At 40.2% G+C, this 22,872-nt stretch overlaps 1 protein-coding gene, 1 long non-coding RNA gene and 1 other non-coding gene across 7 annotated transcripts in view; 1 reads left to right on the top strand and 2 right to left on the bottom strand.

The window, feature by feature from the left end:
* Positions 1 to 21: 21 nt before the first annotated feature.
* Positions 22 to 10,551, top strand: LOC140654938 (uncharacterized). Of its 5 annotated transcripts, XR_012043577.1 has the most exons (5): positions 38 to 678; positions 2,056 to 4,831; positions 5,768 to 5,947; positions 6,039 to 6,120; positions 8,955 to 8,969. It is a non-coding gene; the product is annotated as an uncharacterized lncRNA (long non-coding RNA). The 5 variants fall into 5 exon arrangements; XR_012043576.1 differs by having other exon boundaries at positions 6,039 to 10,551; XR_012043575.1 differs by having other exon boundaries at positions 5,768 to 6,120; positions 8,955 to 10,551.
* Positions 10,552 to 10,698: 147 nt separating this feature from the next.
* The window catches only part of KPNA4 (karyopherin subunit alpha 4), a 28,475-nt gene continuing 16,301 nt past the window's right edge, over positions 10,699 to 22,872 (bottom strand). The window contains exons 8-17 of the mRNA XM_072868843.1: positions 22,548 to 22,634; positions 21,230 to 21,399; positions 21,091 to 21,135; positions 19,600 to 19,731; positions 19,243 to 19,371; positions 17,509 to 17,613; positions 15,779 to 15,850; positions 14,885 to 15,047; positions 13,632 to 13,726; positions 10,699 to 12,613 (exon numbers count right to left, since the gene is read on the bottom strand). Of these exons, the coding sequence (XP_072724944.1) occupies positions 12,515 to 12,613; positions 13,632 to 13,726; positions 14,885 to 15,047; positions 15,779 to 15,850; positions 17,509 to 17,613; positions 19,243 to 19,371; positions 19,600 to 19,731; positions 21,091 to 21,135; positions 21,230 to 21,399; positions 22,548 to 22,634 (1,097 nt within the window). The 3' untranslated portion in view covers positions 10,699 to 12,514. The remainder of the gene's footprint in view (positions 12,614 to 13,631; positions 13,727 to 14,884; positions 15,048 to 15,778; positions 15,851 to 17,508; positions 17,614 to 19,242; positions 19,372 to 19,599; positions 19,732 to 21,090; positions 21,136 to 21,229; positions 21,400 to 22,547; positions 22,635 to 22,872) is intronic.
* On the bottom strand, positions 18,588 to 18,905 carry LOC140655059 (small Cajal body-specific RNA 7). Its single transcript, XR_012043634.1, has one exon.

The following is a 22,872-nucleotide window of genomic DNA, read 5'->3' as shown; positions in this document are numbered from 1 at the left end:
GCGCATGCGCGGGGGGACCAACGGCCGCGCCGTTCGAAAGTAAACGGGAAGCGGGGCGGGGCGCCGCGTTCAAACCGGGCGGGCGACCGTTAACGGCCGCCCCGGGAGGCGCCTCGTCCGCGCCCCGTGAGGGGACCCTCCCGAAACGGTGACATTCCGTCAACTGTGCTCGACGGCAGGCACGGAGCGAGCGCGCCCAGCGCCGGGCGGGAGCCGCGGCTGCCGCACCTCTGAGGAGGGACGGCGCTTCTCCTTCTCGGCCCTCGCCTGCCCGCGCTCTGCGGCCATTAAGGGTCCAGCCGGAGCTTAAAGAAATGAGGGCCTGCGTACCGTCCGCCGGCCTGACCTCTCGAGGCAGGGGGACAGACAGACACATGGCACAGAGCAGGAAAACCGCCGGTGAGGAATGAAACGCTTGACGCCATCGTCAGCAGCAAGGAAATGGGCGGTGTTAATGAGATGAACGTGGAAACACCTTAGTACACAGCTGTGTCTTCTGTCCTGCTCTTTTGTGCAGTTACCGAAATCGACCTCTTACCAAACTGATTCTTCTTCACAGTTTGGGGAGGAATTCGCCCTGAAGCTGGAAGCCAAGAGACATAAAAACTTCTGACATCTGCTTCAGGAGTAGCAGGACAGACCTTCTGCCAACGGCTGATCACAGAAATAAAACTAAACGTAAGTAGACCTTCAATTTAAGCTTGTTTACCTCCTTCGGCTACTGAAGACAGTTAAAAGTATTCTAAGTGAGGCAAAATTGCTACTGCCATACATTAAAATCAGGCTATTACAACGCTATGTAGATATTATAATGCTATATATATTATAATAAATACAGAGTTTATCATCTTGCTGAGCAAACACCGAGATGGCAGTGGAAAGCGGAGGGATTTGGAGTAGGGTAACCGGCAGTGTTTTACAGACATCTGGGACGCTGCTAAACCTCAAGATTGTACCAGTCAAGTACTCAATAGACTTTTCTCACACTCCAGATTATTCTACATTTATTTACAGTTCATCTTAATACATTAAACTAAAACGGTAAAGTTATTCTCAGGTGTTACTTTTACAGTGAATTTGAAAAAGAAATGAAATTCAGTGAATGTTGTGAGGTAAATCATAATACATCATCATTTGAAAGTTACGTAAACATCTGTCTTAAAACTGGTATTTAGAAGACCTGATACAAATATCTGGAATTATGTTTGGAATAATAAAAAACCCTCGTGCTCTAACAAATTAACCAGCGCAGTTTGGCTGATAGGCACAAAGTTTACAATGCTACGTCGAGCTGTAATTGGTCTTTTTTGTGTGAAGCTGCTACAATAATACTAGCCTTAAATTCGTACATTTTGATGTCAGTTACACCACTTCAGTTTTGAATATTTAACAATTCTAATTGAAGTTTTTTGCGTGCTATCAAGTTGAAGTTTTTGAACTTTTCAACCTTAAAAAGTTGAGATAGTGCTTTCTATGACTGTAGTTCCACTTGTGGCAGTACAGATGCTGCAATTTAAGTGCAACTTGCTCAAAACAAACAAATTTTCTAAAAAAAAAACCCATACATTTTTCAACTCTCATTGTTTCTGATTTTTGTTTACCACAAAAATCTGTTGGCTGTTGATTATTTTTGCTACCTGAATCTAATTACAGTTTCTAATACATGTTCCTTATGATCATGCCTATGAGTATGCTGGCTTTCAACATAGTCCCCATGGAGGGTAGGTTGATAAAATTGTTCTTATTTTTGCTACCAAAATGGGCAGAGGAGGAGGAGGGATTAAAAACATACCTGATTTTTTTCTCTCAATGACAGAGGAAGAGGGGGGGGGGGGGAAGTCATAGAAAAATATTTTAGTGACGCTCACCTATTTGCATGATTTTTAATAGGAATGTCATGTAGGATTTGACTTATTAACTGGTAGCTTTAGTACTGGGGAGAGCATTTGTTTCTGAATGGGCCTGATTGCAGGGCCTGGGATTACCGGATTCCTGGGCAGGGCACAGCACATGCCCTCGGCAGGGCTAACTGCCTCTCTCCCTTTTCGAACACAGCACTTCTGGATGCGTTAACCCAGCAAGGCCTGGTCCACCACCCTGTCCGGCTGAGGCGAGGCTGCCCGCAGGCTCAGGAGGAAGGAGTCCGGTGTTGGGGGCCAGGAGCTGCCCTGCTCTCCCCTGCCCGACTCCAGCACAGCTGCACGGAAGCAGCGACAAGCTCCACGACAGGCCCCAAGCATCTGCGCTGCCTTATGGCGATGAAAGGCAAAAAACAGCGAAGGGGCAGCATGGAGGCGGCTGTAGCCCAGTGCTTATCCCTCAGGATGATGTGCACGGCTGCAGCCTTCCCTAGCTGGGTCGTGGTCTGAGGTGCATCAACCAACTTCATGCTAGGGTCTGCCTGGGTCCTTAATCGCAGAGACACCCCTTCTCACTGCCTGCACAGGACTCATCCTCGTGAACTGGACAGCTCTCTGCTGCCTGCTAGCCATCCTCAGCACCCGTGGGGCCTTGCCACTCGACTTCCCTGGGGCGGAAGCAGGGCAGAATGGCCACCTTCCTCCTGCACAGCTCAGCTGCCCTGTTTGCTGCTAGTGCAGCGGCCACAAGCTCCGGTCTTTGGGCACTGACAAGGCACAACCTCTGCACTGCACAGCAGCTTCAGCCCTTGGGCCTCTCCTTGGCCTTTGGCTCAAGCTGCTGCTTCTGTATCCTTGCTTGCACCCTTGCAGCCGTTGCAACCAGCTCAAGCTGCACCACCTTGGCACAGCTCGAACCTGCTGTGACCCTTTGCCTTGCCAGGATCAAGCAGCAAGAGACAAACCCCTGCCCCACAGATGAAGAAGATGGCACTAGCAACGTGCGTGGCTTTCCTTCTTCACTGCAAGGAGAGGCTGGACTACCAAAGCCAGTATGTGCTGCCTTCCTCCGGGGGGAACTGAACCCCGGAGGGAGGATGAGATGCATCTGTGGGTCTGGAGGGAACTGGCAGATGAAGTTGCTAAGCCACTATCCATCATATTTGAGAAGTCATGGCAGTCTGGTGAAGCTCCCACCGACTGGAAAAGGGGAAACTTAACCCCCATTTTTAAAAAGGGGAAAAAAGGAAGACCTGGGGAACTACAGGCCAGTCAGTCTCATCTCTGTGCCTGGCAAGATCATGGAGCAGATCCTCCTGGAAACTCTGCTAAGGCACGTAGAAAATAAGGAGGTGACTGGTGACAGCCAACGTGGCTTCACTAAGGGCAAATCATGCCTGACAAATTTGGTGGCCTTCTACAAGAGGGTTACAGCATTGGTGGATAAGGGAAGAGCAATTGATGTAATCTGCCTGCACTTGTGCACAGTGTTTGACACTGTCCTGCATGACATCCTTGTCTCTAAATTGGAGGGATGGATTTGATGGATGGGACCACTTGGTAGATGAGGAATTGGCTGGATGGTTGCTCAGAGTTGCGGTCAACAGCTCTTTGTCCAAGTGGAGATCAGTGACAAGTGGTGTTCCTCAGGGGTTGGTATTGGACTGACTGGCACTGTTTAACATCTTTGTTGGCGACATGGACAGTGGGATTGAATGCACCCTCTGCAAGTTTGCTGATGACACCAAGCTGTGTGGTGCGGTCGACATGCTGGAGGGAAGGGATGCCATCCAGAGGGACCTTGACAGGCTGGAGAGATGGGCCCGTGTGAACCTCATGAAGTTCAGCAAGGCCAAGTGCAAGGTCGTGCACATGGGTCAGGGCAGTCCCAAGCACAAATACAGGCTGGGTGGAGAATGGATTGAGAGCAGCCCTGAGGAGAAGGACTTGGGGGTGTTAGTTGACGAGAAGCTCAGCATGACCCAGCAATGTGTACTTGCAGCCCAACTTGCAGCACTTGCAGAAAGTCAACCATATCCTGGGCTACATCAAAAGAAGTGTGACCAGCAGTCGAGGGAGGTGATTCTCCCCCTCTACTCTGCTCTTGTTGAGACCCCACCTGGAGTACTGCATTCAGCTCTGCAGCCCCCAACAGAAGAAGGACATAGACCTGTTGGAGAGAGTCCAGAGGAGGGCCACCAAGATGATCAGAGGGCTGGAGCACCTCTCCTATGAGGAAAGGCTGAGAGAGTTGGGGTTGTTCAGCCTGGAGAAGAGAAGGCTCCAGGGAGACCTTCTAGCAGCCTGCCAGTACCTGAAGGGGCCTACAAGGAAGCTGGAGAGGGACTTTTCACAAGGGCATGTAGCGACAGGACAAGGGGTCATGGCTTTAAACTGAAAGAGGGTAGATTTAGATTAGATGTAAGGAAGAAATTCTTCACTCTGAGGGTGGTGAGGCACTGGAACAGGTTGCCCAGAGAAGCTGCGGATGCCCCATCCATCCCTGGAAGTGTTCAAGGCCAGGTTGGATGGGGCTTTGAGCAACCTGGTCTAGTGGAAGGTGTCCCTGCCCATAGCAGCGGGGGTGAAACTAGATGATCTTTAAGGTCTCTTCCAACCCAAACCATTCTATGATTCTATGAACATCTGCCCTTCAAGCAAGAAGCAGCTGAACCCCAGAGGAAGGTATCAACTTCATCTGCAAGAAAACTGACTTCCACACAGAGGAAGGTCTTTCTCCCACGCAAGCAGATACAAACTCAAATGTAAGAGAGTCTCCTTACCATACAGAAGACAGCTGACTCCAAAACAGAAGAGGCATATTCCTCAAAACAGGAAAGACAACATGAAAAAGAAGTTTCCCATGAATAAAGGAAAAGGCTAACTGACATAGGGAAGAGCTCTTCCCAGAGATACTGACTACATGCATTGCCTCACAAGGCCTGCTCAGGCAACCACCCAGACACCACACAGTAAGAGATTTATCCAGAAAACCTTATGTATTAGAAAGTTTCAGTAAAATTTTTATTTTGGCATAAAAGGGACTTAAGATGTTGAAAAACAAATCCTTCCTTAAAAAAAAAAATAATGGTTTGGAGAAACATTAGGTCCTTCTTGACTTGAGAACAGGACTTAGATGTCTTAAAAGTGTTCTTCTAAAATAAGGTAATGTCCTTTCCAGAAGAGATGCAGTAGCAAAGTGAGGAAAAAAAAGCATAAGTCTAAATACTTGCTTAAGTCTAAAATGAGAGATAATTCTGAAATTAATTCAAAAATAATAGATATGGTTCTTTAACCAATTTCAGTTTAGGTTTGTCTTAGATTTGTGAAACCTAAAACAGTTAATAAAGATTAAAACAGCATGGACTTCTTACTCTGGCTTTACTTCCATGCTGGGGCAGTTCTGCATATTGGTAACATTACAGTAGGACTGAGAGTGTATTTTACATATTTGTTTCCAAATACATAGTCCAAACATGGTGTATTTCTTTCTCAAGCTGTGTTCCTTCATTATATATTCCGTATGTCCCACAGTAGAAGTTTTGCTAACAGCATTCATTTGGTTTATGCACATGCCCAAACTATTCCCAGGAACAGATCAAAGAGGATAGTACAAGACTTCAGGTGCAAGGTATATTTTTTCTTGTTATGCTTGGAATGAAATAAAATGAGCAAGCCAGAGCTAATGCTAGTTATTTTCCTTTTTTGCTACATAAATAATCAGTACATCTTACAGTGTTAGTTTTATAGGAGTTTGGGGTAAATTGGGGAAATTCCTCCTTTACTTTCTACAACCTTACAGTTTAATCCTTTCAAGCCAGAAGACTTACTTGAAGTCACCAGGTTTTAAGAAGTTGCTTGCTCTGTCAAAGCCATCCTTTAAATCATGACCTTACCCTTAATTACAGGTGGACAGATCCCTGCTAATTGTGCTCATCCTGCCTGCTGATGGTACCAGAGACCAGAGTCCTACATACCCTTGTTTCTGCAGGTTGTTTGGTTTGTGAATTACCTTCCTTATCCCCTGCCTCCGCTTCTAACCCAGCTGGCAGTTTCACAACTTGGGCCAGTCTGCATCTGTCACAAAGGTGGGCTCGTCCATCTCCCTTGTGCTCAGGCAGCCCCATGGGCTCAAAGAACTAGCTGACAACTGACCCAGGAAAATAACTTGTTTTTCAGAGAACGGATCCATTGGCTGGGGGATTATGCCACATAATAGGTCATTATACCAGATGGGTCATTACTAAACCACCTGCTGTGGGTATGTCAAGATGATGAGAACACATTTCATAAAAAGTCAGAGCTGAACAGAATATGCGCATTCACTGACAGATCAGTAATCCACTTTCTATTACAGAGATGTCATCCCAAACAGTTTATTTACTATTTGACCAAGAAAAATAATATTAAGCCAGATGTACAAATGTTCACATCCAGTTTATTCTGCCCTTGTGCCCAACTTGTAGAAGAGGCTGCAACCACAGGGATGTTCTGCTGTTAGCATTACGTTAACTGCATCACAGTGGCAAATCTTTACAAATGAAACTTTGGGAATACAGATCTTCTAGCAGAATTCTGCATCTGGCAGAAATTGCAATGGGCCAGTGTTCAGTCTGCAACATACTAATGCCAGAGCCATTCTGAAAACATTAGCTTAAGAGACAGCCCCCTTCTAACTGCATTCGTAGGGTCTGGTGCAGTAATAACCTGCTAAAAGATGTTTCTGCAATTTAAGTCAGGTGAAATATGAAAATCATAACAAGAACTATGTTTTGAAGATGCTTAGCTAGTGCAAAATAGGTATCCCACAAGTCTACTAACATAAAACAGACATAGCAACACAGATATTGTTTGTGTCGCAGTACAAGTCAAGTAATCTGGAACACACTTCAGAGGTTCACCCCATTAAAAAAAAATAATCTGCATTTCTATATTTATACAGTTCTAGAAAGCTGTCATGTGGCAAAACACACAGAAACTCACAGCAGCTAAAAAATGAAAATGCCATATAGCCAAGATAAATGCATGAGCAGGTCAACGTTTGTAACTGAACATGTTATTAGAACAAGTGATGCAGTTAGAGAAAATACAACGTTTTAGGTGAGGAAAGCCTTCTTCAGGTCCACAATACAAACAACCTGCAATCTATGGCTTTGGTTCTACCACAAAAATGTAATTGCTGGCTGCACGCTTCTGGTTCATTATAAATACCTCGTCAAAGGTAGTAGAAAAATAAATATGAACTGTGTAGCGTGAGTGAAGAAGTCCGAATCTGTGATGGATTCCAAACAGCTTAAATGAGAAAGAGGTAAACTGGCATGCATATAGTTAAAGGGGGAAAAAAAAAAAGAAAGCTTGTAAGAAGGGAAGTAACACAGTAGGATAGAGTAAGATTTTACTATCACAGTATCGCTCAGGCAAGGATTTTACCCATGATAGCCATGCACAGAACTTCACTGGTTGCACAGCCAGCCACGTCAGAAAAACTGAGGCTGACAAAGCACTCAGATTTTTGCCTTAATTCCAATGCCGAGCCAATTACTATAGTTACCAGTTCCTCTTCTCATTGCAATGTATTTGAGATAACCATATTTTTCAGACTACGAGGCTGTAGCTGTCCATGGTATCGGACTACTCCCCTCCCTCCCCTACCCCAAGCTCAAAGGTCTAAATCTGTTTCATGGTTCTTGAAAGATGCTTCTCCAGCTCATCAATACTCTAATTTTTGTGGTGGTGGATGGGAAAATATTGATACTTTACTCCAGGATGTATGCTAAGTACACTGCAAACAACAGAGAAGACCTCCTACTAAACCACAGTGCCTGAAAGAGTCCAAGTGGCACAGACACTCAACCTGGGAGTAGTTTTGTTTCTGGGTTATGTGCGCTACATAATACAGAATTTTAAAAAAAATTGTTATAATCCTTTCTCCTCTATTACGCCCCTCAACACACCAGGAAAGTCTTAAGGAAAAAGCTACAGAAGACCAAACAAGGGAGCTTTTGACAGTAATTTACAATATAAATAACTGATGTTCAGAGCAAGAACGTATGTTGTTTTATACCCATTTTATTTTTATGTACTTAAAAGAATTGAGAATTCAAGATGAAGCAACATTTAGTCTGAAAAACTGCCATTCTAGGAATGACATACTTGCTTCATACCATGATCTGGTGTTGCTGATATGAAGTCTGACTACTGACCATCTGCCTTTCCATCAAATTACAAAACTTCTGTAATGCATTTACCAATAGCTGGCATTTACTTTCTCACAGTTGTCATTTTCTAGTAAGAAGAGCCTTCAATGTTGTTTTATAGAAACTTCGAAGTATATCAGACGTATTTACATAATGACAGCTTGAAGAAAACTGTTTTCCTCAGCTTTGGAGCACACCAAACCAGCAGAATAAATACAGGACCCCCATTTCAAGGGATTGACAAGCAAAAAGTGGGAATTTCTTTATGGAAATTGAGTTTTAAGTCACTTTTTTGTAGGTATTGAAGCAATACTAACTCTTTCAATTAATTTTGTGTGCCTTCTGAGTTTTACTCTGGCAGCAGCTAAAACTTACTATTGGGAAGAGTTTGTAAACTTTACACATTTTCTGCTACCAAGTTTCCTTTCATAAAGTCTATTTGATCCAGATGCAGGACTTCTGTAATTGTTTCCAGCCTTGTGACCAGCATTCCCGCCAGTAATTTGGTGACATGCAGAGCTGAGGAAACATTTATAGTTAAAAGTGGCAAAGAGTCTACAAGTATTAACATGAAGACATTTCTTAATTATAAAGCAGCAAAAGTAATTTGGTAATTTATGCAGTGTACTGTACGATAGGAGGACTTGTTAACAAATACATAGGGATTTCTTCACTTTCAAGCAGAAAGTAAGTCAACCCCCTTTCTTCCTGCCACATCCACTGTTTTCCTTAGGCTTTTGAAATTGTGTAAAAGCAGAGCCCTGGTTACGCAGAAGTCATCAGGTTCTCTCGCTCAGGGCTGGCTAAGTTGCCTTAGCCAGCATTTCATTTTACTTGAAACCCTTTTAAGTTGCTTGGTATCATAACATACTACCCAGAAATTACTATTTTTTAACAGTCAGACTAGCCTGTTCCACTACCAAAACAGCAGAAGTAGACAACTTACTGGGAATGCTTGTGATCCACCAGAAGATACCATTCTGTGACGAAAGATGAAAGGTATGTCTCTGTTCAAAGCTCTTATGCGCCCAGCAAATGGCTCTCCTGTGCTGAAAGGCCTCACACAATCCGGGGCTATTCTACTTCCGGTAGTGGGAGAGAAACAAACAGGGTCAACTTCTCTCAAGCTATCCCTTTCCATTCAGCATACTATTCTTCCCTCTATAGCTGAATCAGCTAGTCCAGCCCTAAGATCCTAAAATTCCAGTTTGGTCCAACAATGCTGCTCCTTGGAATAAAAATCCTACCTAGAATAGTGTATGCTATGGATTAACTTTTGTCCTTTGAATATTTTAAAGGTCTTTTTCTACATATCTGCTACCCTAAGTTCAGCTGAAAAGCTAATTTTCTACTTCAAAATCCTGAAAGAGTAGATTAACATACAACCTCACCTCTGCATCCTTGGTTATTTTTATTAGAATTGAAGAACAGGGATGAAAGAGTTACCATCTGCAAGGTTACAGACAATCCAAATACCACAGAGCCATGTTCTGCTACCAAACAGCTTGAGAAGTACACTCGATGTCACAGCTTTAATGTTACAAGGGAAACATCAGAGCTACTTCTGTTGATGACCTAATTCCACTGCTCAATAAAGTCAGAAGCTAAAATTTATTAATCTTCACATGCAGGCAGAAAATCGGTCTGTGACTTCCATTGCAGCAACGCAAGGTTGTACCTGTAACTCTGCCTTCTTACTTTCTCAAGTCTTAATAATCTGATTAGTACTCCTAAAGTATGTCTTTATTTCTTGTTTGTATCCCAAGCCTCCCAAACAATTTCCCTTTCCCCAACAATGTAATTAATTACATTACCTCAAACCACAACTTTTGGGGAAAAGAGGGCATTGGACAAACTGGCTTCAGTTTTGCTCCTCGAGCACTCCAAATGCTGCCACCCTGTGGATGCCGTAATGTTTAAGCTTTCCTTATTTTTGTAAACTAACAGAATAGCAACAGGTCTGCTGTGAAGCAGGTAAAGAGAATTTTCCACTTTAAAAAACCCACCAAAACCCAACAAAACGTCACCACTGACCGTGTAAGAAAGCACAGGCTGCAGCTAGAACAGCACCGGCTTAAGGTAATTCTCCCTAAGTATATCGCATCAGGGGAAGTGCCAAAAAGAGGCACTTACTGGCAGTAAATGCAGACCTTGCCATAGTGTTTTGGGGTTGTTTTGTAGCAACTTTTATGTTTCCAAACATCTGTTCTCCTCTTACTCCTAAGAAGAAAGGATTCTAACAACAAAGCAATTTCCTACAGTACATCCTTCACAAAGATATTTTAGCGAGAAGTTAGTAATAAGTTTACTTACGGCATTGCTATTTCCTTAAAAACCACCAGTTTAAGCTTTTTACCTCCTCTAAGGGTTCCCTACATGAAAAGGGTTCTACATGAAAACAGCCCTAACTGATTTAGTGAATACATACTACGTAATTAGGTACATTCATTGTTTCTTAATATTTATACCAAAATAGTTATTCACCTCAAGCCTACAAAACATACCACGCAACACACTGACACTTGGCAAGTTAAAAAAAAGACAAGAGATTCAGAAATCTCACTGTAACTTTCTTCAAATGATCATCTTCACGTTTTGATGAGACCTGGAGTGTATATACAAAGACACACCAAATACACCGCTGTTGCAAGTTTTAATGTTTATTTCCCCAAGACAGCCTAGCCTGCACTCTACTTGGATAAATTTCACAAGCTAGTTTCCGCTGCTTCTAGTTTTAAACTTTAACCATGTTTCTGATGACAAGGAATGCTGCAAAAATACTCTAGTCCAACAAAGAGTTATGATCACAAAATAATCTTTTATCCATTCTACAGTGTTTCAGAATTACCAGTTGATTTTAAAACACAAGGTAGATATAGATGCTAATGGTGGCTAATCTGGTATGTTTTATTATAGCAAACTGTTGTTCATGCAACACTTGTGCTCAAAGGGGAAGGCACAGCATTTCCTACAATGAGCCACCTTATAAAGAGTTCATTTTGTACAAATTTGTAATGTCACCTTTAATTTAGTGTGCAGAACCTCAAAACTGAGGTATTACTCCAATTATAAAAACACTTGCATCCTTTTTGTGCAAGTTTTAAAAATACAAAGTTTTCTCTCTAAAGTGGCTCAAAATAGATTGTTCATGGCTGCCTACATCTAAGATAAAAAGAGTCTAAAACAATTGGATTAGGCATATTAAAGGTGTTCAAACCATGACTTGATTTGTACATCTATTCACACCTCTTTTTCGGTCTTTATTCGGCAGTACATATGCACCAAATTTCATTTTTAGAAGTTTCCATATCATTTTCATAGAAAACAAAGTCTGAAAACAAGTAACATTGAAACACAGCACGGTATTCTACCACAACGGAAACATTTGGTTACAGGACTCAACAAAATCTAAAAATGAACTATGCTGTAGATTACCACATGCAAAGGTCTTCATGTTATCTTTGAAAATGAAAAGGATGAGACTTTATTACCACATTTTACTGCTTTCTACTATTATGGCAACTTGTGTACTGCAACACAGTCTATTTGAAGGGAAATGTATGGTTTTTCATGCAAAAATCTACAAATTAGTTTTGATGATATGGAAAGCTTTTCATAACATCAAACATTCATCTGGTGCAAATGCACAGGGAAGCCTTCCTGAAATTCTGACTTTACAAACAACTAATAAGCCATACAGGAAAGAAATTAAAAATAAGTAAAAGAAAAATAAGAGGAAAAAAAAAACCAAAAAGAGAAACACAGGCTGCAGGAGTAAACCAGAGTCTGCTGCTAAACCGGTCTTTGTTTGTGTGTCCAGTGTAAGTTAACACTTATTAACTCATTTTGATGATTTACTAGGTTTATTATCAGCCCCCTGAAGGCGAATCAAGCTTGCATGCGTTCACATACAGCATCACAACCATACTCTCGTACACACGCCACTCCAGGACTAGGAGCCTGCTTCAGGACTGAAGAGCCCCGTATTTGAAACACGAGCCTGGCTCCACAGCATCGAGTCCAGACATTCATTCAATGTTGTCCATTCACACGGTGCTTCATAGCAAGGCCTGGGCTCATTCTCCTTGGACTTATATGGGCATCCTATTCTCTTATGCTTACAAGGCTTGATGATGATAGTACTGCATTTCCCCCCAATTGCTCTAGTAAGTCATTGTTCCTTCTCAGGCACTGAAGATCTTTGACCTGTAGCCCTTTTTCTTTGAACAATCTAAATAAGCATTCAGTGTGAAGTTTTTTCATTACATTTTGCCACTCATTCTCACTCGCACCCACTCGCCATCTTGACTTCATTTGGGCTTTTCTGTGATTCCAAATGAAATCTTCACATTTTCTTTCCCGATTTAATGCAGCAGCGGATCCCATGAGCCAAGATTGATGGATCAAACCTTTTTTTTTATTCAGTGCTGCATTGTACCTAACTTCCAAAATACCACTCTAAAACTGGAACCCTTCTGCTGGTACATTGGCAGATGAATTGAAACCAAATGTTCCGCCTTGTATTGCTTCTGGAACAAGGCTAGGATCTTCATCAATCTGTAACAGAACGAGAACGTCATGAGTAGGATTAGAAAGACAAAAGCCTCACTAAAAAGGAGCCACACAATCCTAAAGAGCAACTCTCTCTTCACCTAATTACTTCCTCGCATCAAGTCTTGCCATTCTTCTCCCCCAATTTAGTAAGAGCACTATAATGACAAAGTATTTTAGGCTGAAATGTCACAGTTCTTAAGAGCAACACCATTAAATCAAGTAAGGATTAAGCCAAAAGTGCAGTTTCAATTTAAATAGGTAGTATACAGGCTACCAAATTGACTCTAGATTAAATTCCAAGTCCTGCTGTATATGCAAAATTCAAGTTGCTTAACGAGACATACATCTTATTGTTCATATAAAAGTGAAACTCTAGGACAAAATAAACTTCAATGCGGACAGTAAGGCATGAATGCAACTGAGCTCTGCCATTTGCAGTAATCTGCTCCTGAAAGTTCTTCAAAAAAGTGGAAAACACTTGACGACAGACTGACACAATTGCATTTCCTTTATATGCAATCAACTTTTATGATAGAAAGTGCATACAAATCTAAAACCTTCCTTTGATTTATGTCACTTGTTTAAACTGAAAACAATATTCTTGATCAGCACATCCTACCTCTGAAATCACCAAAATATTCAAAATAGTTTGTTTCTTAAGAAGCAGAATCTCAGAGTCAGTACTCGAGTCAGCAGGGAGCTTATCAAATGTGAAATGTCAAGCTTAGTCGGAGGCTGACAGTTAAGAACTATTCAAAGCCTAGTATTTTAATCCTTAGAGATGAGGCTTAAATTAGGCACCAGATCTTTAGGTACTTTATCACGAAGAATGGCAAGATTGCAACAGGTTCAAATAAGGGCTCGTTCTTCACTGAAAAACCGAACAAACGTCACAGGCTTTAGAACTGTTGCCTGAAAGGCTTTCAGTAAGAACTGAAAGGCTTTAGAACTGTTGCCTTTATCTTCAACCATACTTATAAAACTATTACAAAAGCAGATTGCAGAGCTATTACAAACTTACATCATCTGAAGAGAAGAACTGATCAATGATCTCATAAGCCAGTTTGTAGATGTCTTCATTTTCATGATTTTGTAGCTGTTCAATTTTCTCCAGGCCTATAATAAATACACAAGAAATGCAATAGAGTTAAAATACTAAGGTCAGGCAAAACAACCTCCCTCTCCTTAAGGCTTCATCATACAAAGTAATTAAAAACAAATCTAGGAATAGAGTGACTATGAATAAGATGCTGTTAAACTCATTTGACATGCTTAAAGCATAAAAGCTTCTTTAATATTTGAGGAAATGTATTAGCGATCGAGGAATACATACCATGACAAAAAAAAAATTGTATAAAAGGTCAATTCCAGTAATGATAGTACTACTTCCCTTCTCTCCTTTCTATGAGTGGTTAAGCTAATCTGTGGAAATATGGCGAGGGCCAAGCACTGGGACATACTCCCTTTTCACAAAAACATCTTTTCAGCACCTGGTGTAATAGCCCCAAGCTGTGACATTCCAAGTCCACATACTGTTGGTAGCATACCTGCTATCTGTTACTGACCTGTAGCTGGATTATGTAGCAAGTAGCTCCAGTACAGTATAAGTTACTGGCAGACACAAGTAGAGCATACATATATTTAAGTTCTGACAAGCAGAGATTTAGACACAAACCCCTTTTTTCTCCCTTCCCCACCATCACCAATCCATTATGCTTTCCCCCTCCCTCAAGATTTTGTATTGTAAAGACTATTCAACTCTATGCTAACGAAATCCCACACAGTTTTCTACCTGTGCTCTAATTTAATATCACTGTTCTTTCACCCTTGAAGAGTTCCAGTCAACTTAAATAGCAACCAATACAGAGAAAGTCTGAAAGCCATTAGGAAATTAAAGCTATCGTATTTCTGCAACCATTGTATGTAGATTCCCTCCCTGCCCAAATTCACCTGGACATGACTTGTGCATGATTAAGGTAAGCATATCATCCCTACATTAACAGAACTAATTTGTCAAGTACACCAGGCTGTTAGAAAATAGGCACCTAATAAACTTTATTGCCATTATCCAGCTCCTCCACATTTTACTTGATCCTGAACTTAATCAGTTAGGAAAAGCTAAGTATATTCACCCGAGAGGCATGAAAAGATAACTTAAAAAAGGTTTGCTTAAAACATCTGTGCCAACACACAATAAAGCCAACAGCATATACACGCGGTAGGAAGCCAAATCATCAATTTCTGAAAACTGTATCAAAATATTAAGCATCATACCTCCACACTCTTCTATAAGATTGGCTATGGTTTCCGCTTCATCTTCAGCCATTTTTAATATATTACTTAGTCCATCCAGAACCACTTGCACAACTTGCGCATCTTTTACTGTCAGCAAATTGCAAAAGGGAGGAATTACATTTTGTTGAATTAAGTATGCCACCTAAGAGGAAAAAAGCAAATAGTTAAATCAGGAGTGTGACAGAAGCAAACAATACACCACAAGCACACATACATGCAAGCGTAATGAAGTCAAAATACTCAAAGTTACCCAACAAGGTAAGAGTATTCTGTAGCACTTTCAGAATTTCTTCGTTTACAGCATAAAAAAGGTAACATAGCATTAAAAGGTAACATTTATGAATTACATTACAAATATATTTCAAGTCTAGAACAAACAAGCAGCAGATACTGTGAATTTTTCAGTATCAGGCAAGGAGTTTCAACCTCCTGTTTGAAGAGTGACACCACCACCCCAACCCTGCCACAAATTTAATATTCTGGGCTTACAACAAACTGGTATATTTCTACTCAATGGCTACTCTCATTGTAATTATCACATTCTTATCCATAGGGGGGAAAAAGTAGAAAGATAGAGATGTCGAATGACCAAGAATCTCCGAGCCTGAATGCAGTCATTCATAGGTACTACGCCATCCTAACAGAAAAGCTTCCATCCCAATCCCCATTGATACTCTTAATCTCAGGTCATTCCAGAAACGACAACTGAAGTTCACTCTTAAATCCCTTGGGGAAAAGGGGAGAGTTACTGAACAGGGGAGGAATCCACACATTCATAATCCTGGCACAGAAGCAGTCTAAACCAATCAGCTGATGTACTCCCTCAAATGCACCCGAGAAAGATAATGGACCTTTTCTTAAGGTTTGACTCACTTGGTCTTTTCTTCCGCTGATCGTTAAGTTGCTTATTGCCCAAGCAGCTTCTTTCTGAGTGCCAAAGTCACCCTAAAAATACAACCGTAAATAGAAGTAATCATTCCAGTTTTTATGTTCTGTAGTATTCTAGTAACAGCTTGTATTTGTTACAGTCCATTCTGCGTGGTATCACCGTATCAGTTTTCAGTAAGTAGGGAAAGTAACTAACAAATCCTGTAGATGTTTGAGGCTACTGACAGAGCAACCTTCCCTGCAACCACGTTTTAAAATTGATCTTCCAGAGGAAGGGAAATTTGTTTGCATTAAAGTAAATAAAAACTGTAGTACTCCACTCTTGCATTCCTTATCAACAGCTGTCATATATTACAGTGAGAGATAAGCAGTAAGTGTTAATTTTGATAAACCACTGTACATACTGTAACCATGTCTGGCTCTGAAGTTAGTCAACTCACATCTGTTTACTAAATTTAAAGAGAAAGGTCTCCCACTCTTTTCTCAGTGATCAATAAATTGGCAGTTAGCAGAACTATTTGTGAACAGCTGTATGTTACTTAGGGGAAAAGACAAGTATTTCTTCAGTCTCAAGCCCAGCCTCTACACTGAAGCAAGATATTGCATCTTTGTCATGGCTGAACACATCGTAAGGCTGGTATTTCTGGCTTCCTTCCACACTTCAGCAAAGAAAAATCAAGTAATGAATAAAGTAAAAAGCAGGAAATGTTTGAAAGATAGAAACGTTGTCCTGTTCCCTTTTAAAAACATGCTTTTAGCTACCCTTCTTTCTCACAAGACAGATCTTGGGAGCACAACGTGGTTTGGAAACTAATGTTTTAAAAAGATGCCAACGCCCAACAACTGAAAAGGAATACAGGTATTTGAAGTCCCAACTGATGACCTATTAGCATTCAACCTCTAGTAGTTGACAAGCAATGAGAGACTTTGTGAAACAAGCACGAGAAAAGCATTCAAAAGTGTTTGCGAGCAGCTACTTGACTTTACTATTTAATAAAAAAGGTAATAAAAGCATTCATCTCAAGTTTCACCTATTACTGAAAAGAAGCATACAACCATACATGCATACAGCGTGTTGCTTTTCTACGGGCAAAACTCTGAACGCACAAAAGCTACGATTATTTTCTACGGCCACCTATTTTTGGTTGATGTGGTTTTACTTGTTTAAAAAAGAAAACAGACAGGGCAACCCCAGTCCATAATCTAGTGTCACAGGATCATTACTTGGATTACTCTCAGACTAGATAAATGCAGTAACACGAAATGCCACTGTTGGGCACTCCCTTATGTTTCCAGACAACATGGGGGGGGGGGGGGGGAAGGGATAGAGTCCTTAAGCTTTGGCAAAATGCTGGGAACTAACTCAATGCTGTTCCCATCCAGACCTCTTCACGCTACATATGAGAGTAAAGAATTCTACCCCCATTGTTTACAAAGTGAGAAAAAAAATTTAAATGAGATTTAGAAGGACCTGAAAAGGATCTTCCCGATCTGCTTCCTTTCCCCAATACATTTGGCACTCATCACCTCACGGCACTTCACAAAAGCCTATCAACAGTAATGTATTTTATCTTGCAACACACAAAAAATGCTCAAGGGTATAGTTTACCCCTGCCCCCCACATTTACAGTACGATGTAAAACACGAAGCAAGGAATTCAACATCACTTTCCCCAATTAAGGAAACAAACTGTTAAATCCTTCGTATTATCTAACCTTATCTAGAAGATGTATTATCATTGGAACAAGGTTTGCATCTATTACTGCCTGAACTTGCTGCTGATTTCCTGCAGTGATGTTAGATAGGAACCACACTGCTTCCTGCAAAATAAAAGGATGCAAGAAATTATTATATCATATTTTATTTCCACTCCAGCAAGATTTTATACATTCACATTTTTAATCTGCAATTCATACAATCAGTATTGTATCAGTTTGATTGGACATAGCCGAATTCCAAGTAGACTAGACATACAGGTAACAAAGCGGACAGTCTCGCCTTAGACTCCACAAGACTCTTCAGTCTTTCATTGTTACCAAATTACAACCAAATACTCCAAATCCACAGATTAAACGGAAAAATTATTTGGAGACAAAAAAAGTCACAAGGCTACAAATGAACACTCCTAATTGATGCCATTACTGAGAATGAATGCTACAGCTGTTTTCAGCTGATGGTCAGATGAGCTCCAAAATGCATCATGCTTTCCAGACATGAGAGCGGTAGCAGACAGTATGTTTTACCTTTACCTGCTTCATAATATTTCTCTTCTTAGCGTCAATCATCAAGAAGATGCAACACCTATTACTTAAATGCTTGCTTTTCAAGAATACTACGAAGTTATACAACCCTTTAAGATCATTCTGCCCATAAGCCCAGGACACTCTCCTTCCAGCAATTACCAACAGCCAGTGCCTAGGAAAGTGTGCAAGAAGAGATCTTTTCCCCAGTAGGCCCTCCCAGTCCTGAACAGCTGAAATTTTGAACTAAGCCAAAGACTGTATCTGGATTCTTATGTTAAACAAGGATCGAGAGCCTCCCACCCCCTTTAAGTGGGAATCTATACTTTAGTCAAGAAATAACGAACACTGTTTCACATAAAATTTTAAGTATATTCAGAGTAGCAACTTTTTTTCAATCTTACAGTTGAGAAATTTCTCCCTTCCTAGAAATCCCCCATCACTCCTCCTCAATTCCCTTCTCCTCTCAACTTATCTGGCATGACAACTTTTTAGATGAATATTTCTCTCAACATGAGATTCAGAAATTCTCACGTTTCATTCAACTGAGTCTCTCAGATCAGATCACAGGATCACTTTCATTAATGAACCTGTTAGAGATCTAGGATGCCTAGGCTTGTCTTGGTGGGCTTGTTTTGGGCTTTAATCATTGGCAATGTTGTAAAGTGGCACCCCAGAATTTAACAACATGCCTCAGATGCACTCCGGAATCAGCACTGCATTATCAGTGCCCCCGTTTAAAGCCTTTTCTATACATGCGCACACACACACGTTCCCCACACCCCACCCGCAGTCTGATTTGGTTTAAATTCCATTTATCACACACACTCCATTCAGAGAGACATCCAATTATCTCTATTTCATCATTTCCAAGAGAGTCAGTTTAATTAAAGTGACATTTCACATATCAAGAACTCTAACTTTTAAGTCAACAGCCAGAATCGTAAGATAAAGCTTTAATTTCAGAAAAATTCCATCAGAAGAATCAGGAAGCAACATTCTTGTCAAGTACAAGTTCACAGCTCCTTAGAGATTTTTCTACAGATGGTAACTTCCAGAAAAATTTCAGCACCCTGCCTGCTCTTGCTATAAACTGGTGTAAACAGTCAATTACTCAAATCACTACCACACTACGTTATGTGGAATCCAAAACAGCTAAGCCAAATATAAAAAAGTTATCAATCAGGTGCAATCTCTGTGGTTACTTACCTTATTAATTTTTTCTTTGGGATGTGTCAGAAGTGCTGGAAAATGTGAAAGAGCTTCACAATTCAGAACTACCTGTGTCTGTTCATCGGTACCAGTGACAATGTTTCCTACAGCTCTCAGTGCAGCAGTCTGAAACAGAACACTTTCTTTAAAGAGAGTTCTTTTAATCCAAGATTTTTCTAGTGGAGCACATACCTTCAAACAGTAACAGTTAAAAAAGCAAAAGGTTTTATGCAAACGCTATACCACACAGGAAAAAGTACTCTCTAAACTTCAACATAAACTATAAAAAGAAACCAGCTATTTACTCTAGTATTACATTTTGAGCAACACTTCCTTAAAGCTATCCAAACTTACTTGCACTTTAACTTCTTGATGACTGAGAAGAGGAACCAAATGAGGGACTATTCCGGAGTCTATCACCATCTGGATCTGTTCATTGCCAGCATCCGTTAGATATGAGAGCGCCCAGACTGTATCTACCAATATCTAATAGTAAAAACATTTATTTGTAAATAGTACAGAAATATCACAAGTCTTACAAAAAATAACAAATTAAAATGTAAAACAATTCTCATTGTGAGGCCAGAATTGATGCAATACAGCAAAACCCCACTTTGTTTTACAGACTTCATACGTTCCACTCTACAGCAGTCTGAAATACAACTGCTGTTCAACCTGTTCTAGCTCCAAAGAATACACAGTGATTAAAAAACCAGTTAAACAACAGCTAAATTGCTACAGCTTAAATTCTGAAGGATATAATAAAAGCAACTCAATTATACCTGCTCTTTTCATGAAGTACTGGTAGACAATGTGAGATATGAAAGACCCACCCCTGGAAAGAAGATAAAGCCCTAGCAAATATTAAACTATGGGCATTTGGGACTCTCAAACCAATGAACCGTACATCATATGGCATCAAGGTTTTTTTTTTCTTGGCATTCCCACCACGAAATTTAAGAAAAGCTTTGAATTTTTTTTAAACATCTGCTGCAGCAGCACTTAGACTGAATTTCCTCTCTGTGTGTGTGTACATGTCTGTATTCACACACAGAAAAGCCCATTTAAATAGCAGTAAATCTGAACATTTCAAGTGACAGCTTCCAAAAAAGTTGAGTGGGCACTGTTTCAGCTGACAACTCTTGACTGATTCACAAATACAGTCATGTCAAGAAATTCAAATAAGCTTAATTTCAACTACTTACAAACAAGAAATTAAACAGTATAATTACTATGCAAACTTTAGTTAATATATTGAAACATATTTTGGTAAAGCACTGTTGCCATCCACTTAGACAACTGAGCTACAACTTCACTAGGAAGCAAAGAATTAAACAATTCTGACTTATGTTTAGGCAAAAAGCTGACCTATTTCTTAATTTCAGTGAAGTCTCTCATTTACTTCACTATTAACATAACCTAATCTTCATATTTAACACCTCAGAAGTTACATCTAAAGCTAACGTTTTGCATATGCAGCAGACATTAATTTCTCTTTCATTTACGCTGATTTTCATTACAACCTCAAACTTAAGTGCTAGTCAAAAAAATCCTCTATTTATGTGTAAATGAATGTTCACAGAACTACAACTGAAACTGCATTTTATTTTTAAGTGTAGGGAAAGTACATGCCAATAAGCACTTGCAAAGATACAAAGAAATACCAGGCAAAAATCATAACTGATACTTAAGAATAAGCAGTTAAAAGATATCAAAATAAGTTCGCCATAATGAAAGAGAACATCACTTTTTTCTTTAAAAAAAAAAGTTCATTATGACAAGCTTTATACTTCAACTAAAAAACTATACCAGAACACAAAACTGGCTCTAAGCGGTGTTACTTACATTTACATCTGTGTGGTGAATTAAAACACAGAGCGCTGGAAGGATCTAAGGAGGAAAAAAAGCATCTGACAGTTATTTTTAAGGCACACAGATACTCGACTTCAGTTTAGTTACACTGAACAGTGAGTAATTCAGTCACCTCCTGAATGGTTTCCATCGGCGGAGGAGGATCTTTGTGACGGCACAAGTTGACCATGACCCAAGTAACATTTCTTAAGAAAGTTATGGGAATAGATGGGCTGATGAAGGACAGCAGTGGTTTCACTACTCCAAGACTAATAACGTAATCTCTACACTGGGGTCCATCACCTGTTTGAGGCATCAAAGAATTATGAAGACAAAGATCATTCCATGCCATTCACAAAAAGTTTGATTTCTGCACACTTAAAACTTCAGTTATTTGAAATGCATACAAAGTTAAAGAACATGGGCCTTGGAAAGATGCATATAAAAATATATATGAGATACACATATCTATATAGATACATTGTTCAAAGACACTTATATAAAGCTTTAGTCGGACCCGTAGCTGCCTGCCTAATTGCTTCATTTTGAACTACCCATTAAAAACAGCTACATTCTTAACAGAAAAGCATTCCATAATTTATAGCAGATGTACAGGCTGGGGTGGTGGTGGGCAAGGGAAAAGGGGTGGCAGACAGTGCCAAACCACCGACAACAGTTGATAGCCCAATGTATTCCTGAAGATCCCTTCACAAAGTTTATAATCAATACTAAAACATCCCAAGAGTAGTTGAAAATTGCCTGAAAACAGGTATTGTCATCTTTATATCTGAAAAACACACTTTTGTCACTGCCCAGGTATCACTACAGTAGCCTCGAAAGCAGCATCTGACTTGTACTGCACACATATCACTCACAGCTTCAGGCAGTTACAATACTGTGGATTTTGTTGGTTTGCCTCTTAAGAGGGACTAGGCATTCCTGAAATATCAGACTGGAGAAATCTCAATATGTCAGAACCGATATTAGTCCTCAAGCACTACAAACATAGTCAGGGCTGTAAACCACAAAGCTAATGCTTGCACAAGGGCTGTAAACCACAAGGGTAATGCTTGCACAAGAGGAAAAATCAAATGAAAGATCAAATGATCACAACTTATCTAGAATTCAACACAATGTATGTAAGCTCAGGTAAAATTTCAAAGCTCAATGCAAAACAGTTTTTATTTTAACAATCTGCATGTCTGTTTGCCAGTAATTCCTTTTCCTGTACCTGGAAAGAAAGTGTGTAGGCATGTATTTTTGGGTGCACACCATCGATACACAATAGAGAAAACAGAAATAAGTGAACAACAGGGTAATTGCCAGTCTAACAGCTGCCTTTTGTCTCATAGTTGAACATCTCCAAGTTCTAACATACAAAACCCTCCCTAGTTTATTCATTCAATACCAAAAGAAACTTAGAAGTTTTTAGTGGCAGGAGTAACACAAACCTATGATATTTCCTAAAGCCCACACAGCTTGCTCACAAACATTTTGATGAGGTGAATGCAGCAGTCTCAGAAAAAGTGGCACAGCATCTGAAAGATACAAACAAAACCCCATGCAATTGTTAAGAAATACATCTCTCAAAAGACAAAATACTTCACATAATTAGCTCTTAAATAAAATTTCAGTACTGCATGAAAAATTTTTCTCCTGGTTAAATACTGGTCAAAACTTTACTAACTTCCCAGATGATACTGAAATAAAATACACTGTAACAAATCTTCCTTCGTTGCACTTTCTTATAGAGCCCGCACTTCAGAATATTATGAA

Source organism: Ciconia boyciana, chromosome 7 (assembly GCF_034638445.1).
Source record: "Ciconia boyciana chromosome 7, ASM3463844v1, whole genome shotgun sequence".
Classification (NCBI taxonomy): Eukaryota; Metazoa; Chordata; class Aves; order Ciconiiformes; family Ciconiidae; genus Ciconia; species Ciconia boyciana.
The sequence above is the reverse complement of the archived record's forward strand: the minus strand, read 5'-3'. Positions and strand labels throughout refer to the sequence as shown.